The sequence below is a fragment of the Mustela lutreola genome, chromosome 4 (assembly GCF_030435805.1).
Source record: "Mustela lutreola isolate mMusLut2 chromosome 4, mMusLut2.pri, whole genome shotgun sequence".
NCBI classification, from domain to species: domain Eukaryota; kingdom Metazoa; phylum Chordata; class Mammalia; order Carnivora; family Mustelidae; genus Mustela; species Mustela lutreola.
In genome coordinates, this window is record NC_081293.1 from 142,228,610 (window position 1) to 142,249,296 (window position 20,687).

Genomic DNA, 20,687 nt, shown 5'->3' on the forward strand with positions numbered 1-20,687 from the left:
GATACAGTTAATGCATTTTGTATCTTGAGAGCTCTTCAAATCCTACACACGTTTAAAATCGGTATTTAAATGTGATACAATTACTGTCTTTTAAAAATCAAATAACACTTTTTATACTTTTATCCTGGGTGAAAGATGGATTGACTCCTTTCCTGGCTTCCCACGCTGCGCACTAGATCTCCCAGTACTTCTATTTTCGTGGGCTGGCAGAGCAGTGTTAAGAAGACTATCATGTAAGGACTCTCAGGGAAGAAAGTGCTTATAAGCAAGTATGCAAAGCTTGGCAAAACCATCAATGATGAATATATTATTTCATTACTGCTTAATTATTTACTATAGAGTGTTAAGATTAAGAGTTACGGTATTTACTTGCATATGACCATGAACAGCTTTTCGCACAACACCGAAATGTTTAAATACGAAGTGACCTGTGTCAGACCTAATTTTTTTGAAGTCACATTTTTGTGTACATGACTCTTTTTCATTTTGAAAAGACATTTAATCACAAATCCCATGAGCCTTTCATGCAGTAAATTTTAAAACTGAATGTTCATTATATTGGTTGATTTTCTATCTCTTACTATTCATCTAACAAGATACTCTGAAAATTTGAATGCCACATACTTAGAAAAGCCTTATGTAGTTTTTTGGATGGAGAAGTACATATTCTCAAGCATCATCAGTAAGGAAAAAAGTCAGTATGCTAAGGCTAAGAGCTTTAACTAACAGTAAAGACATGAATTTAAATCATTGTGCATAAAAAGATTCTTAAATATATTTTGTTATTCAATATTTTGAAGACACTATGTTTTTCTCAGCCACAGAAACTGAGTTCTACAAATAGCAGCTGATTCTTTCATTAAATCAGAACCAAATTACTAATTTCAGTATTAATGGTTAGCTTTGACATGTTTAAAAAGGGGGGAAGGTACTTAATAGACCTGTCTTCCACCTTGAAATGAACAACTGTTCAGGGAAATGAAATTGTTCAAAGATACATTTTCTTTCAGCCAATCTGTGAAATATAATATAATTATTCTCTTTTAATGAATCTCTCAACGAGGAGCAATCTTTCAGAGCTTGAACAGGTAAAATATAATGACAATGGGGGCAGCTTTGTAAATAAAAGGATGAAATGAGATTGTTATTTTATGCCATATTACAATATAATTAGAATAACAGTGCAGCATTCATCAGGCATTTGAACTTTCTAAAAAAACTCCCTAGAGCTCATTTAAATTAGACATGTTTATCTATGGAGATTATTAGTCTTATTTCAAATGACTGTCACCTTATAACATTTAGGCCTCAATTTTTACCTTACTCTGATTAATAGTTTTAATTGTACAGCAGCCAATAGACACTGCCTAAAATAGACACCAAAAAACCCTTAAGTTTATAAATCCACAGTTCACCAAAAGCAGAATAGAACTATTTTTATTAAGCCAGAAGAATAATTACCCAGAATGGAGAAAATGATGATCTATGTAAATTCATGGCAATGGAAATCCAGTGGTGATTGGCTTTGGTTAACTCAAATTCATACAGATCAAAGATAATTAAGTAAGTGGTAGAATTTGGCTCTTTTCAAGAAAAAGGTCTCTTTCCTCCCTAACAGGACCCCATGCCACTCTTTGGTAGTTAAAGGAATGAATGCAAGGAGAACCAGTTGATAGATTTTTGTGGTTTCCTCATATCCATTAAAGGAAGTAGAAAAAAATACTTATAAAGAAAGAAACGCAACATACAGGTCTAATATCTCTCCTGTATGACTTGAAGTCCTTACATAAGGTGTCATTCCATAAGATGGTGCAATTGAAATTTCATTCTCAATGAGATTAGTTTTTCTTGGTTATTATTTTGTATCTTGATTTAAAAGAAAACATAATTTTTAATGCTAACAGGGGAAAAAAAGGAACCATGACCCATGTTTAACAATTTTTGTTGAAGGTTTTATATATTTTTGATAGTACTTTCATGTTTACTATTCTTTAAAAATTCACCCTTAGTGCCATATATCTTGATTATAAGAAAATTATTTTAAGTTCCCTGGGGCACATCTATTACATGGGTTTTAAATTACCATTATCAACTGGCAAGGTTACTGTAGAACTTGATATTTGGGAAACTTCTAAGAATGGCATCACATATGGGAACTTCATGTCACTAATCTGAAAGCAAACTCTACAAGTATTATTTAATTAGTTGAGGCTTATATAATCAGTCAATATTTATTTAACTTGGAAATATATTTTTTATTTCCACCACTGCACAAGTTAAATTTACTTAGAATTATAATGCAACCTTAGCCTGAGTAGATGACCTGCTATTACTTTCAAAAGACTCAGGATTGGATACTATGTCACAGAAACAAGTAAGATGGTCCTTTTATCACTGATATTAGACATCAACATTGTAGAGAAAATGACCCATTAGAGCATTTTTATTTTCCATCTTTCTCTGAAGTTGCAATTAAAATCAATAGCTAGAAATGTAGACGGGTATCAGAATAGCATTAGCATTTGAAAATAAAGAAGGTATTCAGCCTCAGAAGTCAGAGAAGGTAACAGCTGAGCTTTGATTTAAAACCTCAAATAAACAAATCCCCTTTCCTTCTTTTGCATTCACTAGATTGACTGCCAGCTCATATATTTTTCAAAATGCAACTGCTACAAAATCTAATTTGTTTCAAGTTTTTCCAGATTCATTAGGTAGAAGCAAGTTACTCCTTGTTCTGCCTTTTCCTACCTCCTATTATTTGTATTTTCTCGATTTTCCTATTTCACTCTATTTTCCAGAATAAACCCTTATTGGCAATGATCTCATTTATGTATTAGAAAATACCACTGTACTATTTAAATGATTACTTGTCTGTTTATATCGAAATGATTTTGTGGACTTACCAATTTTATTCTAAGTTCCAGAATTATACTACATGTCAGACTTTGTTTCTAGAATCCTGCTTGTCAGATTTTGAAAATCTGACTTTTGAACATGGGAAAAAGATCAGTGATGCTAGTTCTAAAGACTGCCATCTGATGTTTCAATCATCCATAAATAATAATTTACGCATAGTTATGGTTTCCGATTTCCAAATTTTTAGGAGGCTAGCAGTTTCTCTAGTCTTATAGTGCCATGACAAATATAATGCCATGAATTTCATGATTGTTTCAGGTAGGCCAAAGACAAGAGTACATTGCCTTATATTTCAAAAATGCATTATCTACTTTTACATATAAGAAATACATTTTGGGGCACCTGGGTGGCTCAGTGGGTTAAGACACTGCCTTCGGCTCAGGTCATGATCTCAGGGTCCTGGGATCAAGTCCCACATCGGGCTCTCTGCTCAGCAGGGAGCCTGCTTCCCTTCCTTTCTCTCTGCCTGCCTCTAAGCCTACTTGTGATCTCTCTCTGTCAAATAAATAAATAAAAATCTTTAAAAAAAAAAAAAGAAAGAAATACATTTTGTATCCCTTAATTCTTTATAACTATCTTATACTTAAAAAGTATGCCTTTTGCAAAAATAGAGAACTATCACATTAAGACATCCAGGTGTATGATTCAATATTCAACTGCAAACAGAAACGTTGATATTTAGATAGTTTTATTAAGTATGTGATATTATTTACATTAGCCACTGCTGGAAATTTTCAAAGGAGATAGCTTGAAAACATACACTGAAGAACTCATTCGAGACATCTCCTTAAAGGTTACTGGATAGCAAATGTTTGGATCTATCTATTTTCAACCAATAAAACTATCATGGTATTAGTATATGACATATATTTTTGTGAAATGTAACATCTCAAGTGCCATAATCTTTTTTCAACAATTTTAAGATCCAGGTATAATAATGCAGCATGAAATCATTTTCTTGTTTCTAAATATAATTGATTTAATCACTGAATTTAAATGCTTGGAAATTGTTCTGCTTGCCGGTGTTTGAATGCCAAATACATCATCTACAGTTCTAAAATGAATGTTGCAGTTTATATTTAGACAACTTAAAACATTGCCTTCTAAATTACCCCAAATAACCCATAGAGATGTCTAGAAAAATTGATAATAATGGATAACAAATGTTCTTACAATCAACTTTCAGAGAAGTGCAACTTCTACAAGGCATAGAAAGTCAGGGTCTTACTGTTTAAGTGCTATTTGTATCCTTATCCAGGTAATACAACGTATAGAGCAGGGAGATGAATCTCAACTCTTCCAGAATTTACCATCCCCATTGTAAAGACAGAGACAGAAGAGCCAATAACGTTATTTATCTTCAGAGGCAAAAGAAATTCAAGCTTTGTCAAGTTTTCGCAGATATCAGCTCATTTATTCTCTTTGATAAATCTGGCTTTGACTGCCTTTTCCTCTTCTTACTACCTCCAAGTTTTCAAAAGACAAAATCATAACAAAGTCATTTGATGTAGAGAGATTCCCTGATAGTCAGTCAGATGCATCATCTCTCTGGCTACTAAGAAGAATCCTTAGAAGTTTTAGTCTTCCCTAGCACAGGACACAAACGTCAATTTGGGAGGGGGAGAAGCACGGGCAGCATAAAGTCTACAGAAAAGCTTGTTCTTGGGGAGCTGATATACAATAAATTGTATGCAAGAGAATGAAGAAGAAAAGGCATGTTCACAATAAATGTTCAAGGTTAAGGCTGTATGAGAGGAAGTGTTGAGAGCTGTCACATCAGCTTGGTGTTACTTTCTAAACTTTACTCTTTCTTGTCCCCCTTCACAGTCTTTGCCTTATTCAAATACCTCCTGCATTATTATTCAGTTTTGGTTTTTACCCTATTTTTGCTCAAATGGATTTATTTCAAAAATAAAATTGAGGTTAAAATTATAAATTGAAAAAAAAAAAAACCAGAGTACACATACAAACACAGATTATGTACAGCATAATATAGATGAGGATTTAATGCTCTAAAACCTGATCACGTACCTTTGGTCTATGACATATTATTTAAGTTACAAAAAACAAAACCCTGTAAACTTATTTCTTAATTTAAATGCTTCTACTAAATAAAATAATTTATCTTTATTATAAGAATCTAGTTATGCATGTTTCCCCGACTCTGTCCCCAACCAAATGCTTTCTAAAGTTTATGGAAATAAGCATCCACTTTAATATGGTAAAAATTTAGTTTGAACTTCAAATTTTTTGCAGTGGCATATCAGAAAAGTTGTTTGTTAATATTTTAAGAAAGTACCTCCTGAAAAGGAAATTGTATTATAAAGTCTTTTATTGCTTTATTTACATATTTTCTAAGAGTGAAAAATATTTACATGAGTCTGGGCTAAAGAAACATGTTGAACAAGAACTGTATTTTTCATAATTCATTCTAAAGTCAATACCTATAATCATTTTATGTAAATTTGAAAATATATTTAGATTTAAAATACTGATTGACTCTTACATTTAATACTATCGTTTTTATGTCAAGATATTGAAGACAGAATCAAATGACAGAAATATGTACTATTTAGGAAGAGGATCTATGCAGGTATTATAAGTAGTAAATTTCACTTCTTGACTAGTAAGTATAACATTTACGGGCTAAGAGAATAAATTTGCAATCAAATCTTAGAAGCATTTTGAGATACTTCTGGTTATTCTTTGGCCAAATACTTTAATATGAAAAAAACTACATAAAATTAATAAAAAGGGAATACTGGTTAATATATTATATCACATATTAATATATATTATATATATTATGTACATAATATATTATAATCTATTTTTTAATATTCAGCTGATAAGGTCATTTTTAGTGATGAAATTGTCCTTATCTTGAAATAAAACTACACTCAAATTACAAGCACCATCCGCTTCAAAAGAGGGAATAAATAGTTGAATCAAATCAGATATAAACATACTTCTGATCATACAATGACCTCCACGAACTCTGATTTCTACTCTTTTTCCCTAACTTTGTATTGAAAAAAAGTGTATTCCTGTCACAAACCCTACAGGTTCCCACTTTCTCATTTACCAAATTTTTGGAGACTTAGTCCTACTAGTTCCACAACATTAAGTAAGAAGACAGAACAGGAAGAGAGGTCTTTTTATACAGTTATAGGCAATGACAGTGTATGACACTTCTGGCTGACCTGTCTGTGCTTTATTTAAAATGTGTTATTACTGAAAAAAGCCTACAGAGAGTCATGAGTGACGCTAGCAAAAGCAAGCCTGCAGAAAGCTCCACAGGGGTTGTATAGACACCCTCCTTGTTCAGCATAATTGTAAGTCCTAGCAACTTCAATATCTCAACAGGTGAACACACCTGGCAGCTGAACATGGAGAGTAAGTCAGATTTATATATAGAATATCAACATGCAAAGGACATGCCAAGTATTAGCATGTAGTTACCACATAAAAAACTGGAAATTGTTATAGATATGTATAAAGCTCTTTTTTTTAACTATATGGACTATATTACTATGTTTTACTAATCTTCTTAGAAAGCTATTAACCTTACATTTAAACATAAATATAATATTAATGTCAATAACTCCTAGGAAATAATAATAATATATAATTCTCTTCATTTAAAAATCCATATGGCACAAACGTACTCCTTTCTTGTACGTATTTCTCCTTTAAAAAACCCATTTTTCTCCATTATAGTTATATTCATTCTGAGTATGAAGCATTTTAATTAAGTTGGTATAAATTTGCTTGTACTAAATTACATGACTCTTTAGAATTTACCTCTTTAAGATCACCTATATATTTAAGGGGTTTCGAAAGCTCCTGTCATTGACACGTTGTAATAAGCACTTCTTTCAAGAGAATAATAACTAATACTTTTTCTGTCTATCTTTGTCACCCTCATGATCACTATATTCCATGTAACAGAAGTAACTGTTGGCTTTGAGAACTTGAATCAGATACCTGAAGACACAGAAGATACTAAAAGATAAAGCGGTTTCCTACCACTATCAAGCCTATCAATCATCTTCACATTTTATTTATTTTTAAAAATATATTTATTTATTTTCTTGGGCCCATAAGGGGGTCAACCTCTCCATACTTTTTCTTGGCTACACTGAGCTGGCCAAGATGCTTTCTTGGCTATCTGAATGTCATCAATAGTATTAATTAGGTAGATTCTGAAAAGTAAAAGAAATATACATAAATTATTGGGGCATGACTGTTAGAATACAGTCATTGATATCTTTATCTATAAAAATCTATCAATAATACTTAATTGTCATGCCCAAGTGTGACCTACATTACAATGCAATTGAAAATTCTGATCCATAGGTATTCTCTCCCATTTTGCTAGTATTTTTGGATCTGTTTCCCAGGTCTCCTCATTATTGTTACAAAATTTCTGGAAGAATAGCTGCAGACAACCAAAATATCTTATGGGGCATTTAAACATGTCATTCTACACAGTACTTAGAACAATAGCTTAATATAAGATAGCTTTGATGTCCCAGCCAAGAATAAAAAATCTTGCAACACAACATCAGAAAAGCCTTAAAAGGCCCTTGTTACAACAACTCAAACACCCTGACCAAGATGATCACATTTCAGAACCTAATGTGCAATATATTATATAGTGTTATCCACTAAATACCCACCCATATTCAGTTTTCTTTGGGAAGGAGGATAAACAGAATGAAATCTGAAAAGGGAGAATTAAGGGGGAAAAACCCCCCAAAATATAGCCACATTATATTCAATTTTAGAATATGATATAATTTAATCGCACATACATATCTGATACTATGAAAAATATAACTGCATAAATATATAGACCGCGGTGCAACGGAAAACTCTTTTAAAGTAGACTTTGAAAGCAAATAAAGAAACAAGTTAACACAATTAAATGTGAGAATACTTACCCTGACTTGCAAACTTCAATTCTTTCGCATCTGTGAGTGTGGTCCTTTTGTCAGACCCTTTTTTCTCTATGCGGCGATGGCTTCGTCTTTTCTTAGACTCTCCCCAAAGATTGGATCCACCATGCATGCTTGGTATATTCAAAATAGCAATTCCTTCCAGGGAGATGTTTATTAAATCTATTTGTACTCCATCACACTGATTAGTAAAAAGAAAAAGAAACAAACAAACAAACAGAAACAGTAAGATATTTGATGGCTTTTTCCATGATTTTCTATTTTGCATTTACCTATCTTTCAATGAATTAAGTCCAAAATCTTGTCATTATTTATGTAAACCTTTCGAGGACACTTAAATGATTACTCTAAATGTCAATATAAAAAATGAAGTAAACACGAACATTAATCAGTTATTGTTTAAACATGTCTTTAAACATGATCAAATTAAATCATCAGTCTATCTTTGTTTATAGGAAACCATTAGGAGGACATGCATTAGTGTCTGTATAACCAACTACAAATCTCCTATGTGTTACAAAAGAGGTTGGGTCTAGGAAGTCTGGTCAATGTTCCGGCAGAAATTTTAAGGACTGGCTCCTACTTAGAATACACTGCAAGCCACTACTAGGGCAAAATGAGGAAAAAGAATTCATAATTCGTGGTTTTACTTGTTTGGGCAGAGGAAGAAGTGGCTTAATAGACTTTGGAGAAAAAAAAGTAAAGTAAAAAACACCATTCCAAAGAGACTTGAAACCATCCTTGAGTGGCCAAGGATGGTTTCTTGTACTAGATTAAGTTCCAAGCACAGCATTACAGACAATGAGAGGCACTGTTGTCTAAACCAATATGGAGGACCAGTGAGGCTGAGTGAGAGAAATGCCAAGGACAGCTGAGGCAATGTCCAATCCACCATTACTCTATAGCTGCTGTAACAATAGATTGAGAAATGAAAATAATTAATCAGTCAGACTTCTTGTTTGTTTGTTTGCCTGGTGACAAAACACCCTTTTGATTATGAGGACTATGAAACTTGCTAAGACACAATGCTTTTTGATATTCTGAGTGGCCACTTTTTAATTTTTTTGAATTTTCTGCTCATTTCCACTGACGGAGATGTGTGAAGAGTGCAAGGCCATACTGTGTTTTTGGAATTATTACTTATTCATTTGCTTTGAGGTTTCCAAAGTGGTGCTTATATTATAAACATATCCTAGATATTATAAATGTAACCTAGATATCATACTCTCTTTGTCAGTTGTATGTAAGCTAATAGGAGAAGGGATGCGAATGTATAACACTTTGTTTTACAGAGAACTTTGGTAGGGATATGCATTTCCTAGACTGAAGTATATTTGCAGTGGGACTGTTTTATTTGCCATATCTTATTCCAGAAACAAAACAAAACGAAGCACTGATACTGACTTCATCTTTCTCTTTCTCATGGCAATGATGATTTCTGAACCTAGAAGTGATAACGCTCCACCAAAATGAAATAAAAAAACAACAAAAAAAACCCTGCTCTTTTTCCACATTTGCCTCTTAGTACTGAATTGAATACTGCATCTTGTTCACTAAAACATAAAAACTGTGAAATAAAGCAACACATCTTGAGTCTACTTGGCAGGGCTAGAAACAAATTCTAGAGAAGGTGCCAAGTTTTCATTCAATTTGTTTCAAAGGGGGTGAAACCGAGGTCTGGATGATGCCTTTTCTTCCCCCCTAGAAACAAGCGATTTTTTTCTTCCTTTTCATGTATCAAATTAAGATGATTTCTTTTTACTAAAGAATTCTGCTCATGTGTATACTCACTTACCACTATATATTCTAGATAAACAGATATTAATTTCATAATTAAAAGTAATCTTGTGTAAATACCCTGCAGGCCTCAATGAATCAAACACATACTGTGTGTCAGGCCTCCCACTGTCTTCAAGTGGAATGTACTGGCTGGATAATTAGATAGTACATATTTTTTAACCTTATTTGCATGCATATTATATCTTTTGCACACTGACAAGCAGCAGTAACAACAAAAGTCAGATTACCACAGGGAATTCCCACAAAGAAGTCTTCATTCCTTATAATTTGCAGCCTAAATTAAAATAATTTGATCTTTGACAAGGATGAAATGTCAAGCAGAAGGGGGTCCTCTACAAGCCACGGCCTGTGGCTTCTGAAATCTGCCTAATTTATGTCAGTCACTTCTTAATACATATTTAAGTATTACACGAAAAAGATGATAAATATGCAATCTGACACCTTTGGTATTTCCCTGCTGTTAATTTATAAAGGTCTGGCTTTCCCCAAACTGACTAAAATCATTTAAATAACAGAAGAATTGTGAAATAAGCTAGAGTTAGGGCCTGGCTTCCATTTTCACTCAATATTGAACACAGCAGGTAGTACACTAAGACAATTATTTGACTAGGCCTTAGAACCCCACTGTGACAAGTTACTTGCAGAATTAGTGAAGGAGTATTTCTTTGTTCATCTGCAGCAAAGGAGAGCAGTTGCAAACAGGCTTTTTGTTTTAATTGAACTAGAGGAGTTACATGTGACAACTGAAAGACATCAGTGTACACTATTCATGTTTTCACTTTTCGGAGTCTTATCACGTGTAGTTTCAAGGAAACAGAGTGAGCAGCTTTTGGGAAAATGAAAAAAAAAAAAATTCTCAAGTTCCCAAAGAAGGACTGATGAACCCTGAGGTTCCTAGGCGAGCAGGACAATGTACTTACATAAATTGCTATTTATTAATGATTTGTTTCCACTAGTTCTTGACCCGAGGTTACCTTCCTCTGTTTGCTTTAACATTATGTTCATTAGTCTGGAAAATTTCGGAGCTAGCTCTGATGGAGACCAGGAATTTTGGCGCACCAACCCAGTGCATGGAAATAAAAGCTGGGGTGAAGGCTATGAACTATAAACAAGTTATAATACTGTGTCAGATAGTATTTTCATCCGCTTTGGAGATTTATGATTTTTAAAAAGGTAGCTACAGAGGAAAAGAATATAAAAGCCTAAAAGCTAACAGCCTCGGTTAGTCAATAAATCCTGAATATTTTTATTACGTAGAAAAAAGGTCGTTAACATATAGTACTATGGGAGCTATTTGCAGAGTGCAATGCTGTGAGGCCGTTGTCCATTCTTTTCAGTTTTAAAATGGAAGATCTTATTCCAGAGACAAATCTACTTAAAAGGAAAGAAGGTGGTTTAAATTCTTCTGCTAGGGTATTTTAATCCTTGTTTATAAGCCTACTTTGTACCATACTATACAGAGGTGTTAAAGACAAATTTTTTAAAATGAGTGTATTGTTTCAGATTCAGTTAACAAGCCATGTGACAGAAAAATTCAAAATTATGAAGACCTTTGGATAGCTCTAAGTGTGGATAAATTTGATGAGATACAGTTAATGATCTACCATAAATATTTTTTCTATAGCGAGTCTAATTCTATGCCCAGATCAGATAAAAATTATACCTAATTTTGTTTAATCAAACATAAAACATTGCTTTATTCACTATATAAAATAACATGGAGTAAAATAACTTATATAAGCCCACTTTTCTAGACTTTCTGCAAATCCATATGTAATTCCTAAGACAAAATTATGTGTTTTCAGAAAACAACAGCAGCAAATCTACAAACTAAAATACACATGTACATACAAATGGTCTAACAGTGTCTCTTCTGATATTTGAAGGCTGGGGTACCCTATATTTTCCCGTGAGTAAGTTTGATGCTTTTTGTGCATTTTACAAGTTGTATCTACAAAATATAGTGTGATACAGGGGCGCAGGACATGCCTTCTAGGTCAGTTTACTATTAGCTGGTAGTCCAGTGGTGGTGATGGAAGTGTTGATTCTGGGTAATCACAAGATAGCTCTCAGAGCAGAGAAGAAGCTGGTTGGTAAGCAAGAGAAGGATGAAAGCAAACCCAGAATAAAGAAAAATTTCAGGCCTGTACCACTTATGCACACACACAATTGCTGAACATGTTAATAATAAAATATTGCTGGCTCAAGCCATCCAGTTTTAGTCTTAAGTATTAGCAGAAAACCAGTTTACTTTTACATGCTTCCTTTTTTAGTAGATTCTGTGAAAGCTAAAAACTATTGCTAGGATATTAGAATTCTGACCAGAAATTATCTTACTAAAAATAACTTCTGGTAAAAACAGAAGAGAACATTCACCTTTTGGACATTCACTCTTTTTTCCTAGTTTCATTTCTTCCTCACTCTCTTAAGAATAATTATGATGTTTTAATATTAATAAAATAACACTGTACTCCACCCCTACTAAGTTTCTTATCCTTTTCTGCAATAAGAAGTTATTTTTTATGTTTTGGATTTAATGGGCTCAACTTTTATTTTTACTGAGCATCTTTGTTGAGGTCCACACTTTTACCGTCTCTTTTCATTATTGTTTCTGTAATTCCACTGGCCAAAAAAAAATAAAATAAAGTAAAATTAAAAAATCATCTGGGAAGCTTTAGACGAGAGGATAGATCTCTTAAATGGTTTTATCAAACACACACACACACACACACACAGGGCATGTGAAGAACTAAGGATGGCAATGATTGCGGTAATGGTTTCATGGGTACGTTCTTATCCTCAAACTCAACAAATTATATACACTAAATATGTACAGCCCTTTGTATGTCAATCATGCCTCAATAAAGTGGTTTAAAAAAACATCCATTCACAGTTTCACTTCTTCAACTCCAGACAGTGATTTGGTATGGATAAGACCAAGAAGGTACTCTAAATATGTGTGTGGGGCAGAGACTGAGCTATGAAAGTCTGCTCCCATGGCCTTTAAAAGGTTTGTGTTTTCCAGATTACTGGGAAATAACAATCCTAACTGTAGAATTCTCCTAATTTATTTTGTTTCCCTGATTCTTTTTGCCCTTTATTAATTCCTGAGATCATTTTGGTTTCATAGAAGTAATTAATCATTAGAACAAATCCTAGTACTTTAGGGGCATCTGGGTGACCCAAATGGTTAAGCATCTGCCTTAGACTCAGGTCATGATCCGGGGGTCCTGGGATTGAGCCCTGCTTTGGACTCCCTGCTCAGTGGGGAGCCTGCTTCTCCCTCTCCCTCTACTATTCTCCCTGCTTATGCTCTCTCACTGTCAAATAAATAAATAAAATCTTAAAAAAAAATCACAGTAATTTAGAATGGAAATTCGAAACCTTAAAATATACCACCCCCACCCTCCCAGTCTAAATGATAACCAAAAAACTAAAATACTTTGGAGAATGGGCTATTTTATTCTCTCATGAATTTTGCCTGGTACATGGAACAAATCAGAAGCCCACAAACTTTATAACTTCAGTTCCAGATGTTGACCTGAGATTCTTAGCTGAACATCTATGCGCCAAATAATTTAATACAAAATTTCCTTTTAACATATTATCTTGTAATTTTAAAACTTTTTGTTTTCTTAGTTCTTTATCTTTTATAAAAGTTAGAGGGTAACTAAAATTTTTAATTTTGAAAACTTCAACTTGGTTAATCACTCTTTCACATCATATATAGGTATGCATATTATGTCTATTTTTATATATATCATATATATCTTACCATATTATATATGTATATACATTACTATATATATATATATAATTTCAATTTATTTGTTTCCTTAGATTTAAGCATTTTAGCAGCAATACAATTCTTGTTACTCCTAAATTATTAAATAACATTCTCATCTGCTTATCTCTATAGTGCAGATATTTTAGAATCTCTCTAATTGATAGAATTTTGCAAAAGGATTAAATCAAATAATGTATGCACATTCCTTACACCAAAAACTAGGTACAATTAATAATAGATAAAACATTAGCTATTATTATCAACTATAATTCCATGATATTCGATTTATTCCAAATATTCACTCCTTTTGGAAAAAGTTTCCTACGTGGAAGAGGAAAGTAAAATAAAGGGTCACACAGCAGACTGTTTTGAAGAAGCTGCTAATAAAACATGTATCTACTTGAGGTACTTTCGTACTTTTATCCTTTGTTTTGTATTTTCAAATCGTATTTGGTATAATTTTAGGCCAAGTAAGCAGTGAGAACAAACAGAATCAAATTTCCAAATTGATGTTTTTGTTATATTTAATTATAAAGTAACCTTGAGGGTAAAAAGGCGTATTTTGCTAATATGATAGACTGGATTCATTGGGAAGTGAGTGGAGAAGCAGGTTGTACGTTACCATCTATACACAAACACACATACCTCCTCTCAAGTTTAAGAATTGAGATAAATATGCAGCATTATAACAGTACTTTTGAGATACGTAAGAGTAAAGTGGGGAAGGCAAAGTGCTGGTTCTGATGTATAAATGCTATTGCAATGGTCGCCAGAATAAGCCAGCATATGCAGAGCTGAAAAGCCAGACTTTGAGGGCTTATAGAAGCACGACCCTAGAAGAATAACTTATTCTAGTTATCCAGATTTCTAGGAGTAACATTCTAAGTAGTTTTTCTATAAAATGTAAAAAACTCTGTGAAACAAAACCACTCAATTTATCATAACTTTTTTTTTTTTTTTTTTTTTTTTTTTAAAGAGAGAGACAGCATGTATATGTGCATGAAGAGGGGGAGGCGCAGAGGGAGAAAAAGAGAATCTTAAGCAGGCTCCATGCCCAGCATGAAGCCTGACCTTGGGCTAGATTTCACAACCCTAAATCATGACCTGAGCCAAAATCAAGAATCATACACTTAACGGACTGAGCCACCCAGGTGCCCCATAACTTTTATTTTCATAAAAAGTGTGCTTTTATTTTCATTTAAATGTCCTTGGTTATATTTCCTTAACCATTTTTTAATATTTTTTGACATGCATAATATTACACTCTAGATCTAGACTTTATTTTTTTAGAGCAGTTTAAGGTTCCCTGCAGAATTGAAGGGAAGGCACAGAGATTTCACACGTACCACCTGCCCCCCGACATGCACAGCCTCCCCATTTATCAACATCTCCAACTGAATGGTGCATTTGTTACAACAGATGAACTGACATTGACACATCACAATGACCTCAAGTCCATGGTTTATGTTAGAGTTCACTCTTGCTGTTTATTCCCTGAGTATGAACAAATGCATAATGAGATTTATCTACCATCATCATGTTTTACCGAGTATTGTAACAGCTTAAAATCCTCTTTGCTGGGCGCCTGGGTGGCTCAGTGGGTTAAGCCGCTGCCTTCAGCTCAGGTCATGATCTCAGGGTCCTGGGATGGAGTCCTGCATCGGGCTCTCTGCTCAGCAGGGAGCCTGCTTCCTCCTCTCTCTCTGCCTGCCTCTCTGCCTACTTGTGATCTCTCTCTGTCAAATAAATAAATAAAATCTTTAAAAAAAAAAATCCTCTTTGCTCTGCTTATTCATCCCACCCTCCCCCTACAACCCCTGGCCACCAGTGATCTTTTTACTGTCTTATAGTTTTACCTTTTCCAGAACATCATATGTTGGTATCATACAGTACAAAACTGACATCTTGACAATACGAAGTTTTCCTAACCGTGGAACATCCACTTTTCCTAGTTCAACTTTTTTTTTTTTTTAATCTGTATTCAGCCGTAGGATGAGGTAAGGAGAGGTATGGGAGGCTTCAGAACATCTACCCTACATTCAATCAGAAGCCATACTGGTTTTTCTTTTCATTTTTTTGCCTTCTGCTATGGATTGTCTTTGAGCATAGGTTTCTGAAGGTAAGAAAGGATCAAAATCCACTATATATTCAGAAATTTTTAAAGTAATTTTTAAGATAAAGGAATATTTTTATTTTTATAAATATATATGCACATATATAACTACCTAAATATATCATTCTCTACAGATGTATATAAAATGTATATATATATATATAACTCTTGATGAATAGTAATCACAGAAAGTCCATGTTGAGCCCAAATCCTTCATCTTTTGTGATTATATTCCTTTTTGGGGTTATGATCTGATACAGTGATGAAGGGTGTTTTCCATTCCATGATCATCAATTCTACTTCTTTTTTTTTTTTTAAATTAATTTTTTTATTTTTTATAAACATATATTTTTATCCCCAGGGGTACAGGTCTGTGAATCACCAGGTTTACACACTTCACAGCACTCACCAAAGCACATACCCTCCCCAATGTCCATAATCCCACCCCCTTCTCCCAACCCCCCTCCCCCCAGCAACCCACAGTTTGTTTTGTGAGATTAAGAGTCACTTATGGTTTGTCTCCCTCCCAATCCCATCTTGTTTCATTTATTCTTCTCCTACCCACTTAAGCCCCCATGTTGCATCACCACTTCTTCATATCAGGGAGATCATATGATAGTTGTCTTTCTCTGCTTGACTTATTTCGCTAAGCATGATACGCTCTAGTTCCATCCATGTTGTTGCAAATGGCAAGATTTCATTTCTTTTGATGGCTGCATAGTATTCCACTGTGTATATATACCACATCTTCTTGATCCATTCATCTGTTGATGGACATCTAGGTTCTTTCCATAGTTTGGCTATTGTGGACATTGCTGCTATAAACATTCGGGTGCACGTGCCCCTTTGGATCACTACGTTAGTATCTTTAGGGTAAATACCCAATAGTGCAATTGCTGGGTCATAGGGCAGTTCTATTTTCAACATTTTGAGGAACCTCCATGCTGTTTTCCAGAGTGGCTGCACCAGCTTGCATTCCCACCAACAGTGTAGGAGGGTATCAATTCTACTTCTAATACTTCAATTCATCCACCAAAGGAGTCCAAAACTATTATATTTTGAAATAGTGCCACTTTTGCCATCATTATCATTTAACAATAAATTAGAAAGCTAGAATAATGAAAAACTTTGCCACGCCATTATGATCTCATGGGTCCATAACTACTTTTGTTTAGCAAACTTATTACCTGAATATATACCACTAATGATTAAGGTCTCAGTAGACAAGTTATGCATTTATTTTTTTAAAAAAAGAGTTGAAGCCAGTATTTCACAAATCATATCAGCTAGTATTTAGGTGTTCTGGTTTCATAATTCTCTTCCTTTGGTTTGTCTTTGCCACTCATCACAATATAATGTTTCCTTTTTCTTTACCCCCTAAAGTCTCTCAATAAAACTAAGTCATTTTCTATTATAACCCACCTCCAAAAAATTTAGTTGTACTGTATCTATATTTTTTTGGTAGACTTATTTGCTCCAAATCTTTTCAAAGTGTGTCTTTTCTTGCTATCTTTGCTATCTTTTTTTGGCTTTTCCACTTCCTATACATGTAATGGGGAAATGGCAACCTCGGGAACGGAGAAAAATCTAGTTAATGAATGGGAATGAAATGGGAAAGTACTTTTATTCATGAAAGTAAGCACAATGTCTGTGAACTAGGTTTTAAAGGTTATAAGAATATTGATACCTGAACGTAAGTATTTTTTAATACGTATCTTGCAAATTTTTTTCTTTCTCCTCAAATACTTTATTTTACATTTTTCTATCAAAACTATGCCTAGTAACTTCTCCACTGATTTCCAGACTTCTCCATCTTCAACATCTCATCTTTTAACACTGTATTAAAATAACTCATACTCAAAACTTAACTTTATATTAATAATTCAGAGAGTGCTAGAACCCCAATAAGTGACAGAAATGAAATTTCAGAATTGTGAGTTAAAGCTATGTAGGCTGTTAAAGCATAGCTCCTTACATGGGATGTCAAAAACATATTGATAACCAAGCTCAAGCCATTTCATTGTATTATAAAATATAATTCATGTTTCTTACTTCTATTTCTACAGATTCATGCAGCTTCTTGCAGGTGGCTGAGAAAGTTTCAGATGTGCCAAACTCAAAATACCAAAATTTGTTCTTCATTCTGAAAAAGGAAAGGAAGAAGCAGCTTAAGCAATTATCAATAACAGAAGGGATTTTTTTTTAATTGAGTAGTCCTGTCTTGTATTATAAGTCATGAAGAAGGTTTGAGGACATATAACATTCATAACGTAATAGATGTTCACATAATTTTCAAAGCTTAAATGTTGGTGTCAAATTGTATGATTGCCCCGAGGGAGTTACAGGAATGTGTTGATCTGACAGATTCAAGTATACTTTTGACTTTTCTATATATCAGTTGCTCAGATTTTAAAATATGATTTTCGTGCTTATAATTCTTAGCTTGTTCTTAGACAACTTGATTTAGACCAGCCACTCTGTACTCATAAAGAGAAAAAACAATTGGGGCTTTTTATGAGAAAAATGAGACTAAGATAACTATGCTAAATTTTTCTAGGTAGTTATGTATTCATTAGAAATTGGTATGATTGAATAGCATATTAAAAAGAAGAAAAATCATGGTTATTCCATACAGTTCAAATTCGGTAAATTTGGGATAACTATTCATTATTTAAGATACTGTCCTCCTTTCTATGAACCATAGTGAGAAATTATGATACAAGATAAAAAAACTAAAGAAGTAGTAATAGTATTTTATCAATATAAAAAGAGTTACAAAGAAAATATGGTTTAAAATATTTCAGTATCAAACTTTATTTTCTCCCATGACCCAAAAACTCTTTCTTTGTGCCACATAAATAAATTTATGATCATTTAATGTAATTTTACAAGGATTGACCAGATTTTTATATTAACCAATGCTGGACTTAAAAATTCATTCTCATGGAAAAAATGCAGTTTTTAATTATACATATTTTAACAAGGTTTTATGCCCTCAATTAGAAAAAAATACAGGTAAAAGGAGATACATGTTTTCACATACACAGGTAAAACAGAAATTTTTGTCATATTCAAATATACCTTTCAAAGTACTCTTCTTGACTTAGAAATACTGATATGTGCTTTTCACATTACAATGTAAAACATCTCAACAATTAAAAACACATTTGGCAAGGGCCTTACTTCTTAATTCAGCCCTATTATTAGTTATGGAAAACAATATGGAACCTAATATAGTATTTGTTATTACACTGTGTTGAATAGAGTTATGTAATACGAAACTACAGGTCATAAAAGAAATCTCGTCTACCCAGATATACTCAGCAATACAGCCTCATACAAGTACTTATTTCCTTACAAAATTTTCACTAACCTTTCTTGTATCAATTGCCATACCCATGCCAGTAATCTGAAAACTTCTTATTTCTAGGTTATTAGTACCCTAAACTCTCATTCTTTTCTAGAGAATATTTTCCTTGAGTTATGACCTGAGTTTGTTTATCTGAGTAGTTAAAAATAGATGATGGCTAATTAGATAGAACAGGGGCAAACATTTAACATCAAGATCTGTGGGCCAGAGCCTATATGCAAATTTATATTAAATTAATGCAAATATTTGCTTCAGAGAATATATGTAATTTCACAAATTTATTCACTGGCTGAAGTTACAAAAATTAAAAACACTTTCCTATCGACTCATCACTCTGATGAAAATATGTCATTTATATACTGAGAGGGAAATATTAGTGATATACAGTAGTTTTGAGACAACATTAGAATAACAATAAGTAGAAGTTTTATGGTTGTTTGGAATTGTCTTTCTATATTCAGCAAGTTTTCTAATAACATTTTTGTGCTAGCATTTTATCCAGACTTTCCTGGATTCATTTACTCATCCATTCATTCATTCAATAAATATTTATCAAGGTCATCGACTTCCATATGCCTACTGTGATAAGTTCTATAAATATGGATACAATTATCTTTGTCTCCAAGGAGCTCAGAATATTATATGATGATGGGTATATAAATTCATTAAAAAGTTAACACTCTACAAAATATGAGCCAAGTGTTACAGGGAAACATTTTAGTGAGTCAACTACTTTTTTTTTTTTTAAGATTTTTATTTATTTATTGCATAGACAGAGATCACAAGCAGTCAGATAGGCAGGCAGGGAGAGAGGAGGAAGCGGTTCCCTGCTGAGCAGAGAGCCTGATGTGGGGCTCGATCCCAGGACCTGAGACCACGACCTGAGCCAAAGGCAGAGGCCTCAACCCACTGAGCCACCCATGCCCCTGAGTCAACTACTTTTACATGGGAGGGTCCAAAGAGTTTTAGAAGAGACGGGCAACATTTGAATTTGTAAGTCAAAGGAGGCAAAGAAGACAAGTTCTAGGCAGTTTCAGGAGTGCAGAATGACTTAAGAGAATGTTGGGTATGAGCTAACAAAGGTCTGTTTTAGAACGTGTATGTCAAGTAAAAGGGTTTGGATTTGATATTCTAGATTAATAGGATGTTGGCAGAAGTTTATTACCAGTCAAGTGACATGGCCAGCTCTGTTATATGAGCAATAAGTTTAGCAGAAATGAGTAAAAGAGCTAAAATGTTGAACACTCCTAGGAGTGTGAACAGGAATGTGGCTATTGGAATAATACAAAGGAAATATCACTGAAGGCCTCAACCAGGTGGTAAGGGAAATGGAGAAGAGAGGCTCAATCCAGGAGAATAAATGAGGTAGCATTGATAGGAATCTAATTGTATTATTAGACTGTACTAATTTCTACCACACCCAAGTTTTTGTTTTTTTTTTTTAAGATTTTATTTATTTATTTGAGAGAGAGAGAGACAGCATGAGAGGGGAGAAGGTTAGAGGGAGAGGCAGACTCCCCATAGAGCTGGGAGCCCAATGGGGAACTTGATCCGGGGACTCCGGGATCATGACCTGAGCTGAAGGCAGTCACCCAACCAACTGAGCCACCCAGGCGCCCCCAAGTTATTTCTAAGTGTACATGTAGGAATGAATACCAGACCATTACTCCAGCAAAAGAAGGTCTTTGGATTTATATTATGACATGTTCTGTCATGGAGCTAATGCATACTGTAATGCAG

General features: G+C 33.7%; 1 protein-coding gene across 7 annotated transcripts in view; it reads right to left on the bottom strand.

Moving 5' to 3' along the window:
* Positions 1–20,687, bottom strand: part of DGKB (diacylglycerol kinase beta) — a 719,270-nt gene that overhangs the window by 184,729 nt on the left and 513,854 nt on the right. For all 7 annotated transcript variants that reach the window (XM_059171265.1, XM_059171262.1, XM_059171263.1 and 4 more), the window contains 2 exons: positions 17,630–17,720; positions 7,863–8,058 (listed from right to left, as the gene is read on the bottom strand). In XM_059171265.1, the coding sequence (XP_059027248.1) occupies positions 7,863–8,058; positions 17,630–17,720 (287 nt within the window). The remainder of the gene's footprint in view (positions 1–7,862; positions 8,059–17,629; positions 17,721–20,687) is intronic.